Source organism: Lepidochelys kempii, chromosome 4 (genome assembly GCF_965140265.1).
Source record: "Lepidochelys kempii isolate rLepKem1 chromosome 4, rLepKem1.hap2, whole genome shotgun sequence".
Lineage (NCBI taxonomy): Eukaryota > Metazoa > Chordata > Testudines > Cheloniidae > Lepidochelys > Lepidochelys kempii.
In genome coordinates, this window is record NC_133259.1 from 50,167,367 (window position 1) to 50,192,929 (window position 25,563).

General features: G+C 43.1%; 2 protein-coding genes across 3 annotated transcripts in view; one reads left to right on the forward strand and one right to left on the reverse strand.

The window, feature by feature from the left end:
- LOC140910391 (uncharacterized) overlaps window positions 1–25,563 on the reverse strand; it is a 161,167-nt gene that overhangs the window by 133,085 nt on the left and 2,519 nt on the right. Inside the window, exon 2 of one of the 2 annotated variants that reach the window (XM_073341154.1) lies at window positions 21,985–24,694. The exons of the other annotated variant lie outside the window; for it this stretch is intronic. Within the exon in view, the coding sequence (XP_073197255.1) occupies window positions 22,091–23,245 (1,155 nt within the window). The 5' untranslated portion in view covers window positions 23,246–24,694 and the 3' untranslated portion in view covers window positions 21,985–22,090. Of the gene's footprint in view, window positions 1–21,984; window positions 24,695–25,563 lie in introns of those variants that run through there. 2 annotated transcript variants of the gene reach the window in all.
- Window positions 1–25,563, forward strand: part of NOCT (nocturnin) — a 74,230-nt gene that overhangs the window by 18,452 nt on the left and 30,215 nt on the right. The gene's annotated exons all lie outside the window — the stretch shown is intronic.

Below are 25,563 nucleotides of genomic sequence, written 5' to 3' on the forward strand. Positions count from 1 at the left end.
GAAAAAACTTTAAGGTTTTGACTTTTTGTCCCAACTCAGGATGAAAACAAAATTTTGAAATATCAGAATTTCTCATGGGATGGAAATTCTAATTTTCAACCAGCTCTATTATTTTCAAGCATTGGGAGTGGGGGTGAGAGTACATTAAATATGGCTTGATACATGCAAAGAATTAAGATTAGTCAAGGTATGATGTAGAAATAAAAACTCAAGACCACTTGCCTCCCAGCTTTGTGCATTAACAATGCAGAGATCACTGTGGCTAGATCCTCAGCAGAGAGGAAGGGATGCAGTTTTGTAGAAAGGGAAAAGTAGAAGAAGGAATTTCTCACCACTTTTGCTGTCTGAGTATCCAGGACTAGTGATGAGTCCTGTAAGAGCTCGAGCCTTTGTACTACTTTGATGTAGAGAGCATAAGTGTTTAATGGAGGTTGAGATGCAATGTCTTGGCTAGCTGCTCGGTTTGCTCCTCTATTTCCAACCATTGTCACTTCAGTCTGGTCAGGATTTACTAAATTACAGCCCGATCATGCAAGGTGTTGCATGCCTTCTGCCTTAGGGCTGAATCTATGGCCACGAACGCAGTCAGAACGTGGCAAGTTGCGCTGAGCACACTGCAGGATCAAGGCCTTAACATGACAATATAATTTAAGTGAACAAAGAAAAATTAGTGTGCCTGATCCTGCTTTCTGGTTTGCACCATTGTAACTCCACTGACTGTGGTGGGATTAGCCCTGGTTACACTGTTGTCAATGCAAGAAGGATCTTGAGGTTGCTTTAAAAATAAAGGGTGGTGGGGAGGAAAGGTGATTTTGAAAAATTGGTAACAAAATAATATACAAACTTCAAATCCACCTAAATTTGTAATCCAAAACAGCGCAAAGCTGCAATTGAATCTGAGGTCTGTAAAAGTAGTTGAAAGTCCTACATATGTTGTTAGACCACTAATCCACTGTACCTGAAGACTAACTCCCAGTTCCAGGGGAAACTTCAACATCAGAGGAACAAGTGATTTTATGGACCTTTATCATGCTGGCTTATTGACTGATCTCAGCAGCAAAGGCAGGTCACTACCCTGAGATGGAAGAGAAAAAAAATACACTGTTCCTTGGATCACTTAGTGTCTGTACCAAGAATATGAGATTTGCCAGGACTAGCTGCTTCTAATAAGTATCACCAAAAAGTAGTGGTGTAAAGAAGTTTCAGTATAAATATCGAGTGAAAATGGAGAATAATGGTGTCAGACATGTTGATTGGAAATTGGATGTAGCAGTAAAATCTACGTATAAATCAACCTGTGAGAACAAAGCAACGCTTCACATTTTTAATTCATTGCAAAAGCGGCCTGCAAAGGAAAAAAACAGGGCTGTCTTTTTTGTTCCTTTCTCGTGAATAACAGAATACCTGAAAGGCATTTACAAAACTAGGGATATTTTTCCGCTTCTTTTTTATGCAGATCTTGTTTACCCTGTTTTTCTTGAAAGACTTTATGGCCAACTGAAGAACTAGTGGGATGAGGACATCAGAGATCCCCTGCAAATGAAAGCTGGTTAACTGACTGGGAAAGTGATTTTTATTCAGAATGTTTAACACAATTTGGGTATTTTGTTTGTTTTTGTTAAATAGATATTAACTCAAAAACCTGAGAAATATTATTTATTATTTGTATTACCATAGCACCTGGGGACTCTAATCATAGATCAGGACCCCACTGTGCCAAGCACTGTACAAACACAGAACCAAAAGATGGTCCCTACCCCTTAAGAGAAGAGATGTCTTTATTAAAGCTTCAACATCCCTGTGACCCTTAAGGGCTGAGAAAGTCCATGCTGCACATTGCTGATACAATCATAGAATCATAGAATATCAGGGTTGGAAGGGACCACAGGAGGTCATCTAGTCCAACCCCCTGCTCAAAGCAGGACCAATCCCCAACTAAATCATGCCAGCCAGAGCTTTGTCAAGGCTGACCATAAAAACCTCAAACCTCAAAGGAAGGAGATTCCACCACCTCCCTAGGTAACGCATTCCAGTGTTTCACCACCCTCCTAGTGAAAAAGTTTTTCCTAATATCCAACCTAAACCTCCCCCACTGCAACTTGAGACCATTACTCCTTGTTCTGTCATCTGCTACCACTGAGAACAGTCTAGGTCCATCCTCTTTGGAACCCCCTTTCAGGTAGTTGAAAGCAGCTATCAAATCCCACCCAAGAAAATCAGTGGAGACTAGATTGTATATCCCTGTAATTTATAAAAATAAAAAATACCAGGAAAGCGGGAGGAAGGGAGGGGACATTTCCAGGGCTTCTTTACACATCATAAGGAAGCAAAAAGAGGGATACACACAGTATTGTTTCCTTTGCTGGTCACCTTTAAGTGAATCTAGTGTTAGTGAAAAGTTCCAGATCGTCAGTCTATTTATCCAAAGAACAGACCCAGAAAAGACAGTGACAGCACAACCCTTCCCACACTCAGGGACAGATTTAAGATAAAGGCCCAGCAGATAAATGAACAGGAGGGGGAGGGCAGGTAGGCAACAATAACATTGAGCCTGGGGTTTGGAGAAGAGAAAGGGATAAGACTTGGAGATTAGGTTTTGGGGGTGGAGACCACCCTTCTTATTCCCCCATCCCATTTTGTGTCTCAGAGCCCTATTCCTTCCCTCAATCCCCAATCTCCCTCTCTCGATCTCTCCTTCCTTGTGTACACTCTCACGGGCAGCCGCACTCTCACCTCATCCCTTTCCCATGTATACATCATTCTATCTCATCTGCACCACATGCACCCAGTCTGCCACTCAGAGAGAGATGGCACCATCACCTCTGCTGCTTGGATAGCAGGGTGCCACAAACAAGATCATCACATCCCTCCAGCAGTGCTCAAATTACAGAGGAGGAAGAGGAGGCCAGGCCCCCTTGCTACTTTTAGGGCAGAGATGGGCAAACTACGGCCCAGGGGCCACATCTGATTCTCCAATGTTTTAATCCGGCTCTCGAGCTCCCGCCAGGAAGCGGGGTCCAGGGCTTGCCCCGGTCTAATCCTCCAGCCGGGGAGCGAGGTCGGGGTCTTACCCCAATCTGCACGACTCCCGGAAGCAGTGGCACATCCCACTCCAGCTCCTACATGTAAGGGCAGCTGGGGGTTCCATACGCTGCCCCCACTCCAAGCACTGCTCCCACAGCTCCCATTGGCCAGGAACTGCAGCCAATGGGAGCTGCAGGGGCGGCACCTGCGCACAGGGTAGCGCGCAGACCCGCCTGGCTGAGCCTCCACATAGGAGCCGGAGTGGGGACATACCGCTGTTTCTGGGAGCTCCTTGAGGTAAGTGCTGCCTGGAGCTTTCCCACCTGACCTTCTTCCGTGCCCCAACTCCCAACCCCAGCCCTGATCCCCCTCCCACCCTCTGAACCTCTCAGTCCCAGCCTGGAGCACCCTCCTACACCCCCAACTCCTCATCCCCAGCCCCACCCCAGAACCTGCACCCCCAGCCGGAGCCCTCGCGCACTCCTGCACCCCAACCCCCAATTTTGTGAGCATTCATGGCTGGTCATACAATTTCCATACGCAGATGTGGCTCTCGGGCAAAAAAGCTTACCCACCCCTGTTTTAGGGGCTACCTCATTTCTGTCTTATTCAAAGGCGCTGCAGGGGAGGCATCTTTTGGCCCACTGACTTCTTACCAGTGGTGTAGTGCTGCTCAGCTGTGTGGGTGGCATGGTTGTGGCTGTGGCATGGATGGCAGCTTGGGCTAGCTGCCCAAAAGCCAGCCCGCCTTCCTGTGTCTGAGCTCAGGAAGCTAGCAGCAATGCCCATTTGTGCTCAGGAGACTACTATTGCCCTTGGGCTGCTGCTGCAGCCTTGCTCTTCATGGAGCTGTAGGGCATGGTGCCATCTCCCCCCTGCTCCTGCTGCTGATTGCCTCTGTGCTAAGGTAAGGGACAGAAGGGTTGGATGCCCACTACCCGCTCCCATGCGCCAGAGCAGTGCAGGGGGAGAAACAGAGGGCTGTTTCAGGATCCATCGAAGGCCATTTACACTCTGCTGCTACTGGGCTGCTCTGTTAACTCAGACCTGGAACCATAAGCCCTTGTAGAGTGATGGATCCAAAGCCTAGAGGCAAATATATCCTGCCACTGTTAGTCTCTCTCCACTGTTTGTACCAAAGGCTCTGATAACAGGCACATTCCCTGCCTGGCTGCATATTCCTTGCCTTAGTGCCCCTTATACTTTCCCCAGGATTAATCCACCCACCCTTATAAGACTCAAACTTTTCATGTCTTGTCTCTTTCTAACAATCCCTCCTGCACCGTCTTAAAGTTTCACCATCAAAAGCTGCCCTGGAGGAGGGGAGAGGATAAAGCCCTGGAGACAGATGTCCAGCAGCCCCAGTGAAATCAGGAGGGGCAAGTTGGTTTTAAGCCTTTTAAATGCTCAGAAAATGCCCTTTGCTTGAAAAAGGAGCAGCCCATTTTCCCCTCCCCAAGTTTAAGTCAGTGTGTCTAAGTCAGTTCTGATCCAGAGGGAGACTCAGGGGTGGTGTTTGCTGGGAATCTTTTATTGTGCTATGTGAAACAGTATCAAGACTAGTGCTAAACTCCTAGAAATGTGCTCTTCTTTGGTAAATTGATGAGGGGCTTGACCCAGGAGCCCTCAATCCAGCGAACAGTCCCAACACTTGCTCATGTTCTAAAAATAACGTTTTATTTTTTCATTAAAGACCCCCCCTATCTTTTTCCACCATCATTAGAGCATGGCTCTCCAGGTCTGGAAAGGGGTACAGCCCTCTGAGGAACTTGCTCCCTCCACACGCCAGGTCTAGCGTGGGGCCCAGGGGTGGAAACTACATTGCAAGAGCCTCAATTCCTTCCCCCCGCCCCACAATGGACAAGGAGCATTACTGTAGGAGGAGCTTCAACTCCCTCAAAGCCTGGGAGTCAGGACAGCTTTGGAGGGATCACCCAGAGGAGGAGGTTCCCAAACTGTTTACAATGTTTCCAAACTGCCTCTCAGATAAAAGGGCTGGAGTGTTTCAGGGATCCAGCTGACAAATGCCAATTATGCCACCTTTACAGCCACCCCTGCTTTCACTGTCCCAGCAATGGGCCACAACAATGGGACCTCTAGGGGTGATGGCATAGCTCAGACTCAGTGTCCATTCAGCCATGCCTTCCTTTTGATTTTGGGAGGAATCCTCCAGGAACCTCTAACTTCCCCACAAAAGCTCCCCCAGTACAGCTGAGGAGAACTGGATGTGGTCCCCTTTATAGTGAATGAACCTCACTCAGAGTAGCAGCCAGATTTAAGTCAGCTGAAGTCAATGAAAGATGCTGCCTCCCCATTTTAGGGGCTGAACACATTTCATCTTCATGCTCCTGTACCTTGTTGACACAAAGCTTGGACGCCCCCTTCAGGACAGTCACTGGACATCCCTAAATCTGCCTTTAAATACAACATGCAGCTGCATTTTGTATAGGCAGCCTTAAGAAAGATGCTATATTTTTCACTAGCAGTTCACTCATGAGCTACTGAGAAATGAGCAAGTTTGCCTTCTTGAAGGTAACAACCTAACATTTATGACACAGGAAATATTGATTGCATCTCTATAGCGCCCAAATTCAGCTCCTTTAATAGAGGTTTTCTTGTTGTTTTACCAGCATATCAAGTGAGAATGTCTCTTTTAAAATATATCTAGCTTGTTTGGTCGCAGGGATGGTCTGTTTCTTTGGCAGTAAAATATCCACACTGTCATCAAGTTCCTAGCTGAAATCAATCCAGAAATACAATGGTTGTTCAATAATGACCCACTTCAGCCAAATAAATCAATGCTTACCTCACCGCAAGCATAGCTCATGCTGCAACCAGTCAATTATTTTGAATGTGTTATTTCCCATACAAGGCTGCGTACCTATTTTCAGGTTTGGCTGTTTTTATTAGGGGATTTTTTGTTGTTTTTGTTTTGGAGGGTGGGGTGTTAGAAGGGTACACACTGGATCTCCCCCTCTTTCTTTTAATTGTGTGTGACTATTTGATGCTCAGCTATAAGGGCCTTGTAATAGAAGCAATGCATCTTCAGAGAAGGAAAATGACAATCAGAATAAGACGACTAACCCAATTCATCACTTAATGCAAAGTGTGATTGTGTTGCAACTAAAGCATCACACTGGGACCGATTACAAATGAGATGACACCTCCCACAGGGACTACCTGCAATATTATTATAAATAAAGACCCATTCATTTTGGAGTCTTTATTATTGCAGAGGATAAATTGTACGTACCTCAGAGCCTTAAGTACATCGCAAATATCCCACTGAGTACAATGTTCCTTATCTGCCAGCAAATGAGTTTTGTCTCACATAATACAGTTTCATAAACAAGATAAGGCTCTAGACAAGCACCAGGAGATCTAGAGAGAGCTTGATTGATATTAAGGAACTATTTCCATGAAGGACATGCTAAAAATTCAGTCAGCCTTTATTACAGGAAGCATGAGGAGTGCAGCAGCTGGAGAGGACTTTTGCTTGCTGACTGAAGGGGAGAAGGCCCTAGAGGCCTGTATTAATCCTTAAGGGTCATGTTTCCAAGACAGACTCAGTCCTTTTAATTTTCAAACATCTAAACATCCCTTGCTAAGTCTGCCCTGAATCTGTCATTCTGCAGCATTAAAATAAATAAATAATTTCCTAGGCAAGGAAAATAAAAGAGCTATTGAAAAACTGTAGGGTTACATTTGAACTGCCTGTAATAACTCAGATTTTATTTTAACCAACCCACCCCCTGACTTTCTCCTGACAGAACAGCTTTCACCTCTGCTGGGTGTAACACAAGCGCCCTCTGCTGAGCAAACACCAGAGTACCTTTGGACTCTGTTGGCACAGCCTGGACAATAGTACATATGGAGCTAGAGACAGATAAATAGTCTTCTGTCTCCTGGCAAACATGAGAAGCACTGTTAAAATGAATAATTTATTGACCCACAATTGTTTATCAACCACCATCCTGTTATTTTCTCTTTGGTTTTTAAACACTTCACTATGTGGATAGTTGGCAGCTTTTAGCAACAGCAAAAATCCCCAACATGTACCACCAGCACCATTCTCCATCACCCTCTTTCTCAGCTGCTTTTGTTGGCTGAGGGTCAAGTTAAGCAGGGTGTGATAACCTTATCAATTCTTTGATTATATCCTGTCACTGAAAAAAAATGCCGTCTGCTTTCCTATTGCCACTTAAGCTGTTTCGAATGATCTGCCAGGATTGAGGGTTATTTGTATAATGTTCTGTCAGTCTAGCACAGCTCGTGACAGCCACTTGAAGTCAAATGAAGAGAAAAAAAGTTAATGGCTTTTATTAGTCTCCATTCCATACATCAGAAAACAGAAGACACCCATGCGAGGCTTCCCTTATATACAGAAATAGGCTAGGAAAAAATGTCACCTCCTCTATTCACAAAGCAATGAGCAAGATTAGAAGAACTGTTTTATGTAAGTATGGTAATTACACCTTTTCACTTTCCATGAGTGGCAATGTCAAGAAGTTTGGGGGTGGGGGTGACTTCTCTTTGATATCACAGGCATTTCTTCTCATTTAAAGGGACTGCAAAGTTCAGTATTTCTCCTCCTTTATTAGTTGCCAAGGTCCAGCTGATTCTACAGATGAGCTTTAAAAAACATGCATAGAGATGAAGGGCTATCGTAATGCCAGCAGAGTCTCTGACTCTACGCTAACAGAAAAGAGCACAGCATTTATCAGGATGTGAACATGATATGAGTATACACATGCACTGACTGACTTCCGTTTACCTCTGCTGTGCCTCTCTGCTCTTTTCTAGTTCATAGACAGAAAAGCAAAACATTTACTAGATTTCCTCTTCATAAAAGAGTCCTCAGCAGGATTCCCTCCTTCAAAGGAACTCAAGATGTCAGTATATGGAGCCAGAAGGCACTGCAAAAAACACCCTATCCCACCAATGGTAAACTCATCAAAAAGGACAAAAGAAACAAAAAACTCCTCTATTTCTCCTGTTTTTATCTCAATTTCTTTTCATTGATGGGATTACAAAAGGAAGCAATAGCTATAAAGGCAGCTGATGTTCCCAAGTGAAATATTCTCACTTTCTCATTCAAAACCAGATAGTCTCACGCACCTCTAGCCGCTCCTGTTTTTCAGCTCACCTTTCCTCTACCCCAAATTGAACAGTTCAAATGGAGAGAAATTCTAAATGCTATTTTGGTTTTAACTTTAAAAAAATAAAAACAAAAAAAATCTCAAACTTTCCAAATCCCCTAGGAAGTAAGAAAGAATTATTGTCCCCATTTCTCAGATGAGGAAATTGGAGAACAGAGCAAATAGAAGCCTGATCCTGGTCCAATTGAAGAAGTAAATGGGCATGGGATCATCTGGCCCAAGTGTTTTCAAAGTCGTACAGCAAGTCTATGGCAGAGCCAAGAATAGCACCCAGACTTCCCAGACCCCAGTTCTGTGCCTTAACCATTAGACCATCTTTCCCCTCTTTGGTGGTCCTACTGCAGCACCACCAAGTCCCTGTGATACTGAAGAAAACACTAAAAAGAAATGGCTTGTCTCTGTACTGGAGCTGGTCGACATTTTTTATTTAAAAGTTTTTTCAATGAACATTGACTTTTTGGAACAATACGAAAGATTTTAAATGTTTCTTCAGAGTGATTTTTTTAAGTTCTTTTGTCCTCCCCCCTCCATTTTCCCTATTCCTCCCTCTTCGCTAGTGTAGGAACAAACCCCCAGAAAGAAAACCAAGCAAGGTTTTATTTTAAAGCAGGCGGAAATTTTTCCTTTTGATGAAAAATTCCAAACAAAATTAATATTGTACAGTATTACTTTGTTACACACCATTTATATGCAAGCCCTTTCTGGATGTTTCATGAAAATATTAGCGGATGTTCATCCCACATGGAGCTGCTCTTTCCAATTTTTTCAGTTTAATAGACCAAAGGAAAGTGGCAAGAAGATCTTAGGCTGCTGTGTTTCACATGTTCCCCAATTTTTCTTTCTACTGTACATGAGAAAATACTGTTAGTGAAAATATTGCATAAACACAGAGTAGATGCTTGTCAGGTTTACTTCTAGCCAGTTTCCATGCAGCTTCCCCTTCACATAAAGCACATCATTCTAGTGCACAGCCAGTGTTCAAGGATCATATTAAAAGTAAACAGAAAAGAAGATAGGAGTTCAGAGGTGTTATGGCTCAATGATTCTGGGAGCGGGAAAGGGAATGTATCACTTTCACGCTTACTATTCACTATGCTTTGATTAACTGTACTCTTGGCCAACTCAGATAAGGAAATTTTGGCCTGACCTTGTAAACAGGAGTTTCTGCATAGGGGGAGCACCATCTAGAACTGGCCTATTCCTCTTCATTGCTGTTTCCAGACTGGTAGCTCACCACTCAGAAATGAGCGTTGTTGCTATCCAGGGATTACGCTGGGATGAAGAGGGGGAAATGGTGGTACTCTATTCAAGCTCCATCAACAACCCAGGAGGATGTTTCTGCTAAAATGATCTTCAGCAAAATTCTTAATAATGATTTGCCATACTGCCAAACTCCTGTGTGATTTGGGACTTGGCTACACTGGAAAGTTCTGTTGCCTTATCAACTATACCAGTATACATATGCAGTGTGGATGCAGTTATAGTGGTATAACAGTACTTCCAGAAAAAACTATACCCGTGTTTTAGGAATGCTAGGTCTACACTAGGAGCTCAGTGCTAGAATAGACTATACCATATACTATACCAGCAAAACATTCCTAGTGTAGAGGCAGCTATATTGGCAAAGCTCTATTTTGTACAGATCTAGTAAAACTACCCTCCATGAGCAAAACAAGCTATGCCAGCAAAACTTAGTTTTTAGCCAGATAACTGTACCTCCCCTAGGGCTTCAGCCAGCACAGCTATGTCAGTCAGGGATCACACCTCTTTACACTACTGACCAACGTAGCTAAATTGGCAGATGTCTGTAGCATCAACCCACTGAAGCCAAATAAGCTAGACAGGTATAAGGTATCTTTATACCAGTAGAACTGCAACCCCACTAGGGCTTATACCAGGATAGCTCTACTGGTAAAAAATTACACCCCTAAACAACAAAAGTTATGCCAATACAATTTTTCGAGTGCAAACCAGGCCTTGGTGTTTTACTTAGAGCTCCAGCTCATGGAGACAAGTTATTACGTGGCATGATTGAACTGAAAACATCAAAGGGAACTAGATCATCTGGCCCCAATGACTTCAACTGATTACAGCTTTCATTTAAAATAAAACAAAAATAAATGTAAGTGTCTAGTGCTCGTGGTTGCAAGGAAAAGCTTGACACATGACCTGAGCACACCCTGAAGGCTCAAAAATCAGAAACCAGATAAAAAGAGCCCTTATTTATTTAAACTTTTGATTTTTTGAGCCCTGACTCTTGCTTTCTGAAAGTTTGGGGTTGGCAACACTGCAATGTCGACTTTCAATACTTATTATTGTTCAGAATTAATACCCCATGGAGAAGAAATCAGTGGATTTATATCAGGGAGGAGTTTGGCCCATAATATTTTTTTTAAAGACTAAACATTAATTGCTAATGTCACCACATTGTCACTTTTCTCCTATTGGATGTCTACCAATAGTTTCAGGTCTCTGTTTATCATGGCCATTAATATAACACAGAAGATGGCTGCCAGACAGACACTATTCACGTATCTGTTTATTTACCACATCTCTCCTACTCTGATTATAACCCTGAACTCCACTACTCTTATCTACACTAAAAAAGTGCAAAATTGCTTATTTGGTAAAGTGTCATTACAAATTTATTTGTTGAGAAGTAGTAATTACAATGAAATATTCAGGAAACAGTAGTGCATGCATAGGGCCTAGTGTTAATCAGAACTCTCCACGTTCATTCTGTAGGGTCTTATACTGATGAGAATCTGTTTACCAGTTTTGCCTTATCACTAGTAATTAAGTCTTGGTATTAAAATATATTTCTTGCTAAATTGCTAATATGAGAGTAGATATGGACTCTAGCACTTAAACTCAGATCCAGATGTCATACACCTCAAGTGTCAGGCGTGTTTGGGTTAGGATGACCAGATAGCAAGTGTGAAAAATCGGGACAGGCGGTGGGGAGGTAATAGGTACCTATATAAGAAAAAGCCCCAAAATTCCGGACTGTCCCTATAAAATTGGGACATCTGGTCACCCTAGTTTGGGTTGAGTCTGGGGTTTTCTTTCAGTCCATTATAATAAATAATAATAATACCTAGCTCTTAAATAGTGCTTTTCATCAGGAGATCTTAAAACACTACGAATGTAGTCAATATCACTATCTCTATTTTATAGAAGAGGAAACTTAGGATCTCAGAAGCGAAGGGACATGCCCAAGGTCAGTGGCACACCAGTAGCAGAGCTGGGAATCTAACAGGTCTCTTGAAACCCAGTCCAGTGTGTTATAAAGATAAGGACCTTTTGCAAAATTTGGATCCAGATTCCAATTTCAAACAAATCCCCAAAATTGGGGGTGGGGTTGATTTGGTTTCAGCAGTGTGTAATAGTAACTTGCAAAACTGCTAGAAAATAGTGGGCCAAACAAAATAGGTATTTTACTATCTGACCTGAACTCAGCAAAATAGACAACATAGACCAGGGATGTCAGTATACAGGCTGTGGGACAAATGAGTGTAAAGGGTTCTACAATGCATGTGCACAGTTATCTTCAGTAAAGAAGTGCAGCCAACAGCAAGTACAGGCAATGCTTCACCATGCAACATCCCATCATGATCTGAGTAGCCATGATGAAGATGCAAGCAGCTGCAGTCTGTTTTCTGTCATACCAGTTTGGTTCAGCCTTCAGCTTCCTGGCAAGTTTCAATGTATCACTTCACTTTTTGGGCAAGATCTGCCTTTTTAGCACATTCTTACATTGTTATACCAATAAATTAAAAACCAGCAGGATCTTATTAAAGGGAAAAAGGCAAAATACCACATTTATTGTGAATACAGAAAGAATCATAGTAAGCAGTTAGTTATAGCTATAACATTCCATTCAATCTCATATTTATTCACACATTCATTCATACACACACACACACACACAGGTTCTGCAAGATTGTTATCATAGTTACCAGCCTTAGAGTTGCTCATGCCAAGCCACTGGCCAGGTGGCCTGGACATGAGGAGGGAGCAGGGCCTTGTCAGATGCTCATCTGATGCTCCTGGAAGTTGGTTTGCAGAATCAGACCCCAAAGTTCTCACTTTCTAGAGTCTATTTTTATAGGAATTTCTTCCTATGTCAGTCTATGGGAATTGCTTCATCATGCTGTTGCTGAATCAATCAGCAGATGGCACATTCCTGACGGCTCCGTGCTGCTAGATGTTATCTTGTTCTTTGGTTCTCCCATTCTTGAGGCTATTGGGTGGATTCCAGTCTGCCCTCCGGGGGTCCTCTGGTTATTTCCACTTGATGCCTTCTTCAGCTGATGGACACTGGATTCTTAGGCTGGCACCTCCCTGATCATTCAGTTATTATCCACACCAAGCATCCATCCACATACATCCTCTATCTCTGTTTTAATCACAATTGTTAATACAACAAAAGGGCGGGGAGTCTCTGAGTGCTGTTTCTGTTGTTACAGAGTATTGCTTTGAGTCCCTCTCTGTGTGAATTGCTTTGAGAATAGACTCTGTCTTAGGATGTACTAACACAATTAGCAGCTTGCAAGTTTCACACATAGAGGGAGAGAAACAGTACCAAAAACCAAGAGACCTCTTAATTAGTAATACCCTGGAATTTAAACTCTGGGGAATCAAACTCATTTGTGATTTTAATACAGAACTTCTTTAATATGATCCAACAACATGAGACATCACTGTAATGCACATAAGTGTTTTCATTTTTTCTTTTTAAATTTGAAAAACACAAGCTAAAATAAAAACACAGATAATAGGTTTACATGCCTCAGGCCTCACCAAACTGAAATGAAGCAATATTCTCAGCAGAGCTCTCCACTGTTCTCTACTCCCTCTTAGAAATTTGAACTTGTAAGGATATAAATTCTGTAATTTTTAGGGGCCATCTTCGGTGCTAAATCCCACATGAGAAGGTAAACAGTAACAAAAGACAGACTTACCTTGTAATCAATTCTGTCTAAAGTGCTATTTATTTATGTCACAACTAACCGTTTGGTGCTTCTTTAAGACTGATTTAAAAAAAAAAGTTACAGGAAGCCATAAAATAAAAGGTTGTTTATTCTTTTCCTTTAGACAACATAAAATCAAAAGCTAGTACAGCCTTTCAGAACTGTCTGTCCTCTGTGGTAATATTTTGTATTTCACTCACACTGTCATCTTAATTAAATGGTTTATAACATTTTGCTTATAATGGGGGAGATGAGGAAACATTAAAAATCAAGAAAATAGAGGAAAATTATGTCAGTATTCTTTCATTGCAGTCAGAGGGAGCTTTTATTATTTATTTATTGCTCCGTGCCTCAAGAGAAATACAATTAAAATATAATCAAGCCCACCACCTGTACTCTGCAGAAAGGAGAAGAAGATAACCAGGAAAATATGTTTTGCAATCCAGCTGCACACCTGTCTAACTCCCCACTGCCAAAGGGGATGGACAAAGGAAAGATTGCCATGGTCTTTACTCTTCTTTCTTTTAATGGGTTTTGAAGGGTTTCATTTTACCGAAGCACTAATGAATGTCTCTCTTGCAAACTGTAGAGGGGGGGAAAGGTTCTTATTTGGAAGTAATTGAAAATGTGTTTTTGCAGCCATTTATGCACTCTCCAAATAGCCTTCCTTTTTAATTAAATTACCCGATCCACTGGCTTCTGAAATTCTTTTGTATGTAGAGTGACATCTAGTGAATGAAAACTGAATTCCTTGCAGAGAAGTAAAATGAATTGCACATGCAAAAGACAAAGATGGAGGTTTGGAAATAGAAGAATTTAGATTATAATATACTAGCAAAATAATAGGATTAATAACATCATGCTAACAGTACAGCAGACCTCACTTATTCCCACTAATTATGAGGAGCCTGATTGCAAGTTACTGAATTTTATTAACCTGTAAATAACTTTAAAAGCAAGGATAAGTATACAAAATGGACTTGTTCTTTAAGCCCTGATCCTGCAGTAAGCCCCATTGAACTCAATAATGGTGTGTCTGAGTGCCAGGCTTTCCCTGAACAGCTCTCCCTGCAAAACCAGGACCTTATTTGTCTGTTGTTTACATTACAGAGGTTGCAGCCGCTATAGTTAAAGTTGCAAAATGTTTCCATTTTGACCCTGTTTTTTCCAAATGCTCATAACACTGTGAAGCTTTGACCTTTGGGGCAGAAGTGTTTTGTGCTTTGTCTGTCCAAAGGCGTGTGTGCGTGTTTGTTTTTGTAAGTTTGACCAAAAAGTCATATAGGCTATTCTGGAGTTATGAGTATGGAATATTGTTATCATAAAAATAGTAACAGTAACTTCCTTTTCTACTCTTCAATACCCTGAGGTATACAGTATCCCTAAAGACAGCTGCTTTAAACCCAATACAGAGGCTTTCAAATGTTCGGGGGGAGCGAGCAGAGATGCCAGATGGCTCATGCCAGGCCCACATAGCAGGGCCTAGGCCAGCCACCACCAGGGGCAGGAAGGGAGCGCCACCTCCACCCCCTGACTCACCTCAGCAGGCCACCCAGGTTGTGGGTCAGTGTCAACATCTGTCGTGGCTGTGCTGATTTCTGCTCCCAACACCCTTTGTTCCCAACACTGGCTCTGCCCCTGGAGACCGCCACCCGTGCCTCCCCCAACCCTGAAAACCTGATGGGGGAGGAGGGGCAGGTATTTGGCCCTTTTAGCAGTGCAGGTAGAAGCAGCCTGCTGCTGAGGAAGGCTTGGCTGTACCCTTGTAAGTATCTATGTATTTGAAACTTCCAGGTGTACATAATTTACTTAGCTGTGTTAGGGTCTCTGTTAGGTTGATGAGAAGGCTATCAAGCATACTTTTGTGTGTGTCTATTTTTGTCTGGGTTGAGGAGGTGCAACCAAAAATTGTAAGTCAAAGGGGGGGAGGGGCTCAGCTCAAAAAGTTTGCAAACCACTGCCCTAACATATATAACCATTCTTAATGAGCAGCTGCAGCTTTGGCAAGTTCAAAAAAATCTCTGAAGTAATCAAGTTATAAATATTTGAAAGTGTGGGACTGAACAGAACAGTTAAATCATTGGCTGTTCACATTGGGCCAGATTCTTCAAAAGAGCTTAGAGCCAGATTTTTAAGAGCTCAACACCCATAACTGAGGGCAGATTTTCAAAAAGGCTCAGCACCCCACATGCTGAGCTCTCGTGAAAATCTGGCAGCTTACTCTGGTGCTTAAGTAGGACCTGAATTCTTATGCAAATTTGGTCTGTAGGGCTCAGGTCTGCTCCTCCTGACATCAATAGTAAAGCTCCAATGGGAGCAGGATTCAGCCCTAATGGTGGATGCAGCGCTCATGCATGAAGTGTTTGTTGAGTGTGCTGCTATACCCGCATTAGCTGAAAAGCAAAGGCAAATTGATTAACTCAAATATCTTAAGAGCAGCCCAGAAGGATCACTGTGACCATATAGTCTGACCTCCTACATAACACAAGCAATAGCAGTGAGGGAGAGCAGTTCCATAGACTTCAGAATTGTGAACACTTGGGGACACTTCTCATACTCAGACAGATCGCTGGGCAAGGTCCATGATTTTCTTCTTTGCTTGGCAGGGTTGTGTGGGTGGAGGCAAGAGAGGTGTTCTGCTTCAAAGATTTTGAGTGCTAGAGAAATCACACAGTCCTAGATCCCTCCCTTATGCAGAAAAACCCACAATTGAGCCCAGACAGTTCCTAATCCATCGTTCCCAGCAGATGGCTCAATGAGGAGAGAGAGAGACTCAATTCCCTCCCATGGAATGAGCAGGGGGGTTCAGTAGATTTCCAGAAATCAGCATGGATCCAGGAGTGTTGCTGATGGCCACAGCCATGTGCATAGAGGCCTCCTTCTCCTCTCTTCTTCCCAGCTGGGCTGACAGGGATTCTCCTACCAGCAACTGCCCTTTAGACCCTTTCCTAAAGGTGATGGGGGCTAAGCATTGAGGAAAGAGATCCTGTCAACCTGAGGTTTCAATAGTTCAGCTTTCTAATAGAGTGCCCCTATAAATGACATGTGCAGAAAAAAGAAATTTTTAAAAATCTCTTAAGAAATGTTATAAGGCTCTTTGCATGGCTCCTTCTAATAAGCAGGGCTTCATACATTCTGCAGCTATGGAATTTACCATGGCATGCACCTGTTATTGCAGAACTATTTTCTGGATTCTCAGCTTTCATTTAAAATGAAACAAAAAAGACCCACAAACAAATGTTTCTAGCCTTCATGGTTGAGAGGGTAACTTTGAAAATGCAAACCAGGGCAATGCCATCTTCCTGACTCTTCACCCCTCTGGGAGCTATTGTTTCAAGTTGTCTGAACTGCCCTATTCATCTCAGTGGGTTCTGAAAGCTAAAAATATCATTAACTCTTTCACTGCTGATTATTTTAGAAGTAATATCCAGCTCACGGGCCTTGTTCTCATGTCTGTGATGGCTCCTATGCATCTCTCTGCTGGTGCAAAGTGGATGAACCCAAGAGGACAGAGAGTAGAGTATCTCTGCTATCCATCCTTTACAAATCTTAGCTCCCCTGTAGGAGGTGGAGCCAGGGAAAAGGGGGGTAGAGGCTTAATTGTCTTTGTTTCCCAGATATTCCTGAATGGTGATATTGACCCAAAGGCCATAAGAAGACAGGCATAAGTTAAAACAGCCCTAAGACTGCTCTAACTTATGCTGTGGGGCTGAACTGATACTTAGGCAATCCCAAAATTAGGACTAAGATGATATAAAGTCATCTTTTCCCCCTTTTGGATCCTGTACTGAATACAGTTTGGCCATGCCCAAGAATCAGAATCAACATTTTTATCTCAACCTTGAACTCTCCCATGGGCCAAAAGCCCCAGCTGTCCCTCCCCAGCTGCCAAAAACTCCAATTCCACCCTCCAGCCTCCTCTTCAATGCAGTTCTGCATTGTCAGCACAAATATCTGCAGCACACTGAAGAATGAAATTGTGGGGACAGCATAAATGTAATATACAAATAAACAGGCACTACTGTAATCAGAATATTCATAATTAATTTGATTAAAAACCCAAATTTTTAAAATGTAAATGAAGCTGCTGCAGAATGTACCATCTGCCTCAACAGAGTGCTATAGAATTAGGTCCAGCTTGCTGTGCAGTACACAGGAGAAAATGGTGGGCCCAAGAGTAAAACCAAACCTGCTCAGGCCCAATCCTTTCCCCCCTTTCTCTCTCTATTTTCCTGCCTGCTATCTATTCAGTTTCATTGCTGTGTTTATAGGGGAAGAGTGTCCCTTTAATATCGCCTCAGGCTGTGGTCACTTCTCACTCAGTTGCCACTGGTTTCTGAGCGAAAGGGAACTCTGCACAACCTGCTGCTTCTTCCTGCAGGTCTCATTGCATGGTCAGGGCAAGAGAGTAGGGTGCTAAAGAGGCACCTGACCCCTTTCTGTACCACCTGTTGTGATAATTGGGCCTACAGATTTACTTTAGTTGTGAGCACAACTGTACAAAGTATGTGAAAGTTCATGTCACAATAACCTAATGGGAAAAGGTATGAAAGAGACAGAAAAAATAAAGGAGTCTAAACAAAAAGGCCTGGGATGGGGTGCTTGCCCCCTACTGGCAGAGACAGATTTAATAGAGCGTTAAGGAGACAGCATGAAAAGCAGCCAGTCAGAGGGGCTGTGAGGAGCAGCCAATCAGGGCCCAGCAGGCCCATATAAAAAGAGCCTCAGGGGGCGATCAGGGTCAGTAGCTGCCTAGAGCTTGAGGAAGGAGAACTGTCTGGAGTAGGCTACAACCCTGTAGTATCATGGACAGCTTAGTGCGGGCAGGAACCAAGGGAAAAGAGAAGGAGCTGTTGAAACTGAGGAGGGTGTTGTGGCTGCAGGAAAGTGGCCCAGGGAAATGCAGCGATAGTAGAGGCAAAGGAGTGCAGCAAGTGACACTAGTTTTGAGGGTCCCTGGGCTGGGACTTGAATTAGTAAGTGGGTCTGGTTCCTCCATCCCACACCCCCACCCACTTTTGCCACTGGGGAAGTGGCTGGACTAGGAGCTATGCTCCCCTGGAAAGGGGGGACATAGATAGTGAAACGGCCGGAGGGCCACACCACAAAGAGGATCTGCAGTTCCTGACATTGCAAGAGGGGTTGCAGGCGGACTGAGGAGACAGAGTGAGGGGATGAAGACTGTGGACAGGGGTGTTGGCCTTGAGCTAATCCCTAGAACAACCAGAGGACCTGTCGGAACAGCAGTGAATGAGAGGCCCAAATAATACAACTCAAAGACTGTGTTAAGATCATACTTGATCAACAAGAAAAGTGAGATGCTGGAAATTAATGAACCAAAATTGGTGATATTAGGTCTAACCGGTAGACAAAATAATGAGAGGATGAACCATGTCATCCACTTTTCTCCTTTTTGGAGTTCTTAAAAAGAGACTTGAGGGAGGGAAAAAATCTCATCTTCCCTGACCACAAGACAGAGGGAACAGACCAGACTGAAGGATTTTATTCCTGAATGGAAAGGCCATCAGGCCTTGCTCTTATTTAAGGAACTTTGTTTTTCACCCATGAATCTTGAAAATCATCATGATATCCCATCAGCAGGGATAGCTAATTGCCAGCACTGGGGAGGCATGCAAAATCCTGTTCTAGTCTCCTTTCCCTGGTTCTGTTACTTTCTGCACCCTAGCTATCATCTCTTACTCTCTTAGCTTTTCATCGAATCCTGAAATCGACCTCACTGCATTGGCACAGCAAGATGAGATGGCCACAATCCTGCCTTGTCTAAGGAGGAACGACCCAACCAGATGATGGAATGTGAACCAGGGTCCAAGCAACAGATGTTGTGGTTGACCTACAAGCCCAAAGCATCCATTCGTGACTGACTAGCCAACCAGTGTTCCAAAGACATCAACAAAAGCCGTATTTCCCCTGCACACACACTTTTCTATCCTCTCTCCTCCTTGTTCTTGTGTCTGTTGGTTAGAAACAGAAGTGAATACCCTTCACGAAGCACAGCTGAAAGTAAAATTAATCCTTTTCATCAAAGAAAGGGTGTTAATGAAAATAAGACTAACATTTTGCCTCCAAAAGGAAATACACTTTAAAGGTTTTGAGTGTTTGTTTTGCATAATCACTCAATGTCCATTTCAATATAAGTGCTTGTTTTAATTTCCTGAGTTTGATCAAGAGACCCAACAATTACCCCAGATCAACCAGTACTCCAGATCTTACACCAAAGACAACAACATTGGCAGCCAATTTTATAGTAAACTATCTATAGGTTTATTAACTAAGAAAAGGAAATGAGAGTTATTGAGCAGTTAAAGCAGGTAATATACAACAGGTGAATCACAGTTTGTAATTCCCAATGATGGCAGTGATATAATAAACTGCCAGGCTCCCAAAAATCTTTTCAGGGTACCCAGATTGTCTCTGGGGATCTCTTGTATCTGGTACACTTCCCTGTAAGAGTTCAAACAGTCAAAGATAAAGTATCTTTCTTTGAATCTATATTTAGTGTCTTCAGACAAAAAGCAAGCTAACAGTGTCTCTACCCATACAGGCTTTTCCTTTGATGACCATGAGTGAGGAATGCACTTAGTCTTTTAACCTCTGACCATCATACATAATGGCCACTTGCTTTGAAATTAGCCTTTTCTGTTTAAGGTCTTCATTTGCATTTCAGAAGATTTCTTTGACTTATTTAGTTACAGGAGTATACATAATGTAAATGTTTGCTGTTACATTATAACAGGAACAGATAAGTTAAAACACTACAAATAACATCCCATTAGTTTTCATGAAGTTTAAACACCCAATACATTCGTACATCTAACCACTATTTTGATCTATAGTGATACACAAATAAATTGGCCTGTGGCCCTGATCTGCCAGCGTCACATCTCTGTTTTAAAGTTGGACAGCAAAAAAGTTTCTAAAACACATTTAACTCTTTTGGCCCTTGAGATCAGTACAACAACATCTGGATATCCTATGGGCCTTCAGCCCCTCTAGCCACAGAGAAAGAGGGGTGATTTGTCTCATCGAAATTAAAGATGGACAAGAACTATTGGGTCTTCTAGTCCATCTTCCTGCCATTTAAATATCCCATCTGATGGGGCTTCATTTCCCCCTGGAGAAAGCCAGCCACTGCAATCCACAATGTAAAAATGCCATTTATTAATATCAAATACTAGCTTTCCAAAGTTTACCAGAAGAGTCAATTTTGTATTTTTAGAGGATTCCTGCCACGCACCGTTACCGTTTTTCAGTCTGGGAAGATTAGCCTCTTGGTAAGTTAACAGTACCTCATATTTATCTTTGTGTTTGTCCTTGTAAGTATGTTTATTCACTCCAGGAGGCTTTTTCTGAATACAAGGTGAACAGTGGACCTAACCTCAAACTGTCTAGAATGTATGTCCTCAGATGATCAAAGATAGCATAATAAGTAACTTATACAGCCTGAGTCAGGGTATTCTAAAACTGCTGATTTGGATTAGAATCAGATGCTTATTTTGCTAGACTTTGGACCATTGAATCGAAATGCTGACTGGTTCAGGAATTAATGATGAGACATGGACTTTGCCCTCCAGGTCACTTGTTCAAATCCAGCACAAGGCAGTAACAATTCAGAGTCATTACCACCTTCTTCTCCAAGTGGAAGGTGCAGTCCTTTGACCTTGCCTTCTCCAACATAAATACATAGCAACATGAAAGAAAAGAGACACTCCACTGCCCGTATACCTCCCACTGCAGAGAAGATGAGAGAACATATAACACATGACAGATGACAGGTTTCAGAGTAACAGCCGTGTTAGTCTGTATTCGCAAAAAGAAAAGGAGTACTTGTGGCACCTTAGAGACTAACCAATTTATTAGAGCATAAGCTTTCGTGAGCTACAGCTCACTTCATCAGATGCATATCGTGGAAACTGCAGCAGACTTTATATATACACAGAGAATATGAAACAATACCTCCTCCCACCCCACTGTCCTGCTGGTAATAGCTTATCTAAAGTGATCATCAGGTGGGCCATTTCCAGCACAAATCCAGGTTTTCTCACCCTCCACCCCCCCACACAAATTCACTCTCCTGCTGGTGATAGCCCATCCAAAGTGACAACTCTTTACACAATGTGCATGACAATCAAGTTGGGCTATTTCCTGCACAAATCCAGGTTTTCTCACATCCCCCCCACCCCCATACACACACAAACTCACTCTCCTGCTGGTAATAGCTCATCCAAACTGACCACTCTTCAAGTTTAAATCCAAGTTAAACCAGAACATCTGGGGGGGGGGGGGTAGGAAAAAACAAGAGGAAACAGGCTACCTTGCATAATGACTTAGCCACTCCCAGTCTCTATTTAAGCCTAAATTAATAGTATCCAATTTGCAAATGAATTCCAATTCAGCAGTTTCTCGCTGGAGTCTGGATTTGAAGTTTTTTTGTTTTAAGATAGCGATCTTCATGTCTGTGATTGCGTGACCAGAGAGATTGAAGTGTTCTCCGACTGGTTTATGAATGTTATAATTCTTGACATCTGATTTGTGTCCATTTATTCTTTTACGTAGAAACTGTCCAGTTTGACCAATGTACATGGCAGAGGGGCATTGCTGGCACATGATGGCATATATCACATTGGTGGATGTGCAGGTGAACGAGCCTCTGATAGTGTGGCTGATGTTATTAGGCCCTGTGATGGTGTCCCCTGAATAGATATGTGGGCACAATTGGCAACGGGCTTTGTTGCAAGGATAAGTTCCTGGGTTAGTGGTTCTGTTGTGTGGTATGTGGTTGTTGGTGAGTATTTGCTTCAGGTTGCGGGGCTGTCTGTAGGCAAGGACTGGCCTGTCTCCCAAGATTTGTGAGAGTGTTGGGTCATCCTTTAGGATAGGTTGTAGATCCTTAATAATGCGTTGGAGGGGTTTTAGTTAGGGGCTGAAGGTGACGGCTAGTGGCGTTCTGTTATTTTCTTTGTTAGGCCTGTCCTGTAGTAGGTAACTTCTGGGAACTCTTCTGGCTCTATCAATCTGTTTCTTTACTTCTGCAGGTGGGTATTGTAGTTGTAAGAAAGCTTGACAGAGATCTTGTAGGTGTTTGTCTCTGTCTGAGGGGTTGGAGCAAATGCGGTTGTATCGCAGAGCTTGGCTGTAGACGATGGATCGTGTGGTGTGGTCAGGGTGAAAGCTGGAGGCATGCAGGTAGGAATAGCGATCAGTAGGTTTCCGGTATAGGGTGGTGTTTATGTGACCATTGTTTATTAGCACTGTAGTGTCCAGGAAGTGGATCTCTTGTGTGGACTGGACCAGGCTGAGGTTGGTGGTAGGATGGAAATTGTTGAAATCATGGTGGAATTCCTCAAGGGCTTCTTTTCCATGGGTCCAGATGATGAAGATGTCATCAATATAGCACAAGTAGAGTAGGGGCTTTAGGGGACGAGAGCTGAGGAAGCGTTGTTCTAAATCAGCCATAAAAATGTTGGCATACTGTGGGGCCATGCGGGTACCCATAGCAGTGCCACTGATCTGAAGGTATACATTGTCCCCAAATGTGAAGTAGTTATGGGTAAGGACAAAGTCACAAAGTTCAGCCACCAGGTTAGCCGTGACATTATCGGGGATAGTGTTCCTGACGGCTTGTAGTCCATCTTTGTGTGGAATGTTGGTGTAGAGGGCTTCTACATCCATAGTGGCCAGGATGGTGTTATCAGGAAGATCATCGATGGATTGAAGTTTCCTCAGGAAGTCAGTGGTGTCTCGAAGGTAGCTGGGAGTGCTGGTAGCGTAGGGCCTGAGGAGGGAGTCTACATAGCCAGACAATCCTGCTGTCAGGGTGCCAATGCCTGAGATGATGGGGCGCCCAGGATTTCCAGGTTTATGGATCTTGGGTAGTAGATAGAATATCCCAGGTCGGGGTTCCAGGGGTGTGTCTGTGCGGATTTGATCTTGTGCTTTTTCAGGAAGTTTCTTGAGCAAATGATGTAGTTGCTTTTGGTAACTCTCAGTGGGATCAGAGGGTAATGGCTTGTAGAAACTCGTGTTGGAGAGCTGCCGAGCAGCCTCTTGTTCATATTCCGACCTATTCATGATGACAACAGCACCACCAACATGACAGATGTTACACTCTGGACAGATGTGCCTCCTAGTGGCTGAGTGTGGCCCTTGTCCTTCTCCCCTCTCCCCCGCTGACAGCCACCTCTGGCCTCCAGTGGTCTGTTGCTTCTTGTGACCTAGCTGGAGTGCTGAGTCACATATAGTCCCACCCTTTCCAGGGTAAACAATAGTCCCACAAATCTCACAATGAGCCTTTGGCCCAACTCCAGACTCACTAGTCTTTACCCCTCGTATTAGGGGGCTTCAAAAGTCAGCACTCTTTGTGTCCAGAGGTTTCTGCCCCATCTTCCTCAGTGCACCAGTGAGGGAACCCAGGCCCTCCCTTTCCTCTGGGATCCAGTTTACAGAACTTTTAATATGCAGTCAAGACCTGACTCTACTGACCACTTGTTGCCCTCCCTGGACCACTTCCTACTGCAACCTGTCTTAGGCCAGTAGCCTCATCCTGGGATCACTGTTACTGGCATCTCTCAGCTCAGTGGCGAGTTTTGACTGTCCAGCTCAGTAGCCCAACTCAGCCCCGTGGCTCCAGCCAGGCGTCTCTCAGTAAGTGAGCCAGCATTCTGTAATCCTTTCTGGTCAGCTCCCACCTGAGTCATGGTCAGCCCCCCAGTGTAGTATCAGTCATGTTGCTCAAGAAGAGCTTATAGAGAAGACATGACACTCAGTCCAGTTCCAGACAAGGACACACATCACAGAAGCAGCTAATAAGTGATGATTCTGAAGGCTATCAGCAGAGAAAGATTAAGTGGGAATAGAGACTTGATCTTGAGAGGTTATTTATTCCTCAACATCAAGATTGAGGCACATTAGTGGGGCAGTCTGGAGAAGGTTTCTTTGCTGCTACCTACCACACTACCAATTAGGTGGTTAGGGAATTTCACTCTTTAGGCCTACTACATTATTTTGCTTCGAACATATGGACCAGAGTGCTTCCATTCATATATATTTCTCTGAAAATATCAGTGGCCTACTGCATTCTACAAGACAGAAGCCAAATATCCAAAGCCAGTACCACAGTGACTCTGACCCAAGTCGTTGCTTTAAACCTAAACTAGCTGGCATGGCTGGAGACCAAGACAAAAGGCTGGTAACTCATCCACTTTGCAGTGTGGACACAGGCTACCTCAGGTGCTGACAGTCCTCCAGTACCTTACCACAGTTCCCTCAGGGCCTTATTTTCTTGCCCTCTACCTACTCCCTTCTTTAGCATCAGAAGAATTTAGAAACATCAGGTTGGCATTTAATGTATTTAGAAACATCAGGTTGGCATTTAATATCCACATCCTCCCAGTGTTCTGCCAGCTGGCCAGATGTTGACACCAACTTTCTGGTGGATCTTTAGTGTGAAAACAGTAAGGCCCACAATTTGGAGGGAGATGTACCCAAAATCTGCAGTTCTGCAAGGCCATCTCCAAGAAGCTAGAAGAAGAGAGGATTCAGTGAGTGGGACCTCACTTCTGGAGCACAGTCTTGAGGGATCTGATTTTCTCCCTGAAGACCAAAGATCACAATGCCCTGTCCAGCAATTCACTGAGAATGTGCCATGGATAGTATCATGATTTATAATCCAAGTTGTTGTGAAGTGTGTTTATGTGGCTTGCCAATATTTTTACCAAGAAGCCAAAAGATTTAAAAACCACATAGATTTTCTTACAACTTTTCATCACCCTGGAGCACCCATCATCATGATTTCATACCATGCACTTTTAATATTATTGTGGCTGAGTAATATCAGGGCAAGATGTTTTCAAACTTCTATAGCTCAAGACAAAACTCTTGGCCAACATCCATTGTGTCACTATTCATTGAGAGTGTATGCACTAGTGAATTAGTCTGATCTAAAAATATACCTTAGAAGCTGCTTTGCATATTATGAGTGTTATTTATTCAGACAAGAACTATTTAGGACTCTGATTTATAACAGTTGTAAATAGGTGAAAGTAAGTATTGTGCCCTAGCATTGGAAAATTGCTTTTTCTAGTTAATTGGAATTTATAGTGACAAAAGACTGGATGACTCCAGGAATTGTTAATAGGGTTGTGAGCCAAACAGCTCCTAACTACTATATATTTATCATACCTTTCAGCCTTCAAGCCTGCTGATGTGTGATCCAAACAAACCAAAACGTGGAAAGATGTGCAACATCTGGGTTTTGGGGCACAGGACACCAGAATTGCCTTTTGTTATAATGTTTAATTTTACATTAAAAAAAAAAAAAAAAAAAGGTAGGGATTCTCCCTTCTGCAATGCAGCCTCTATATGCCATTTGTGCTATCTGTCCTTCAAAG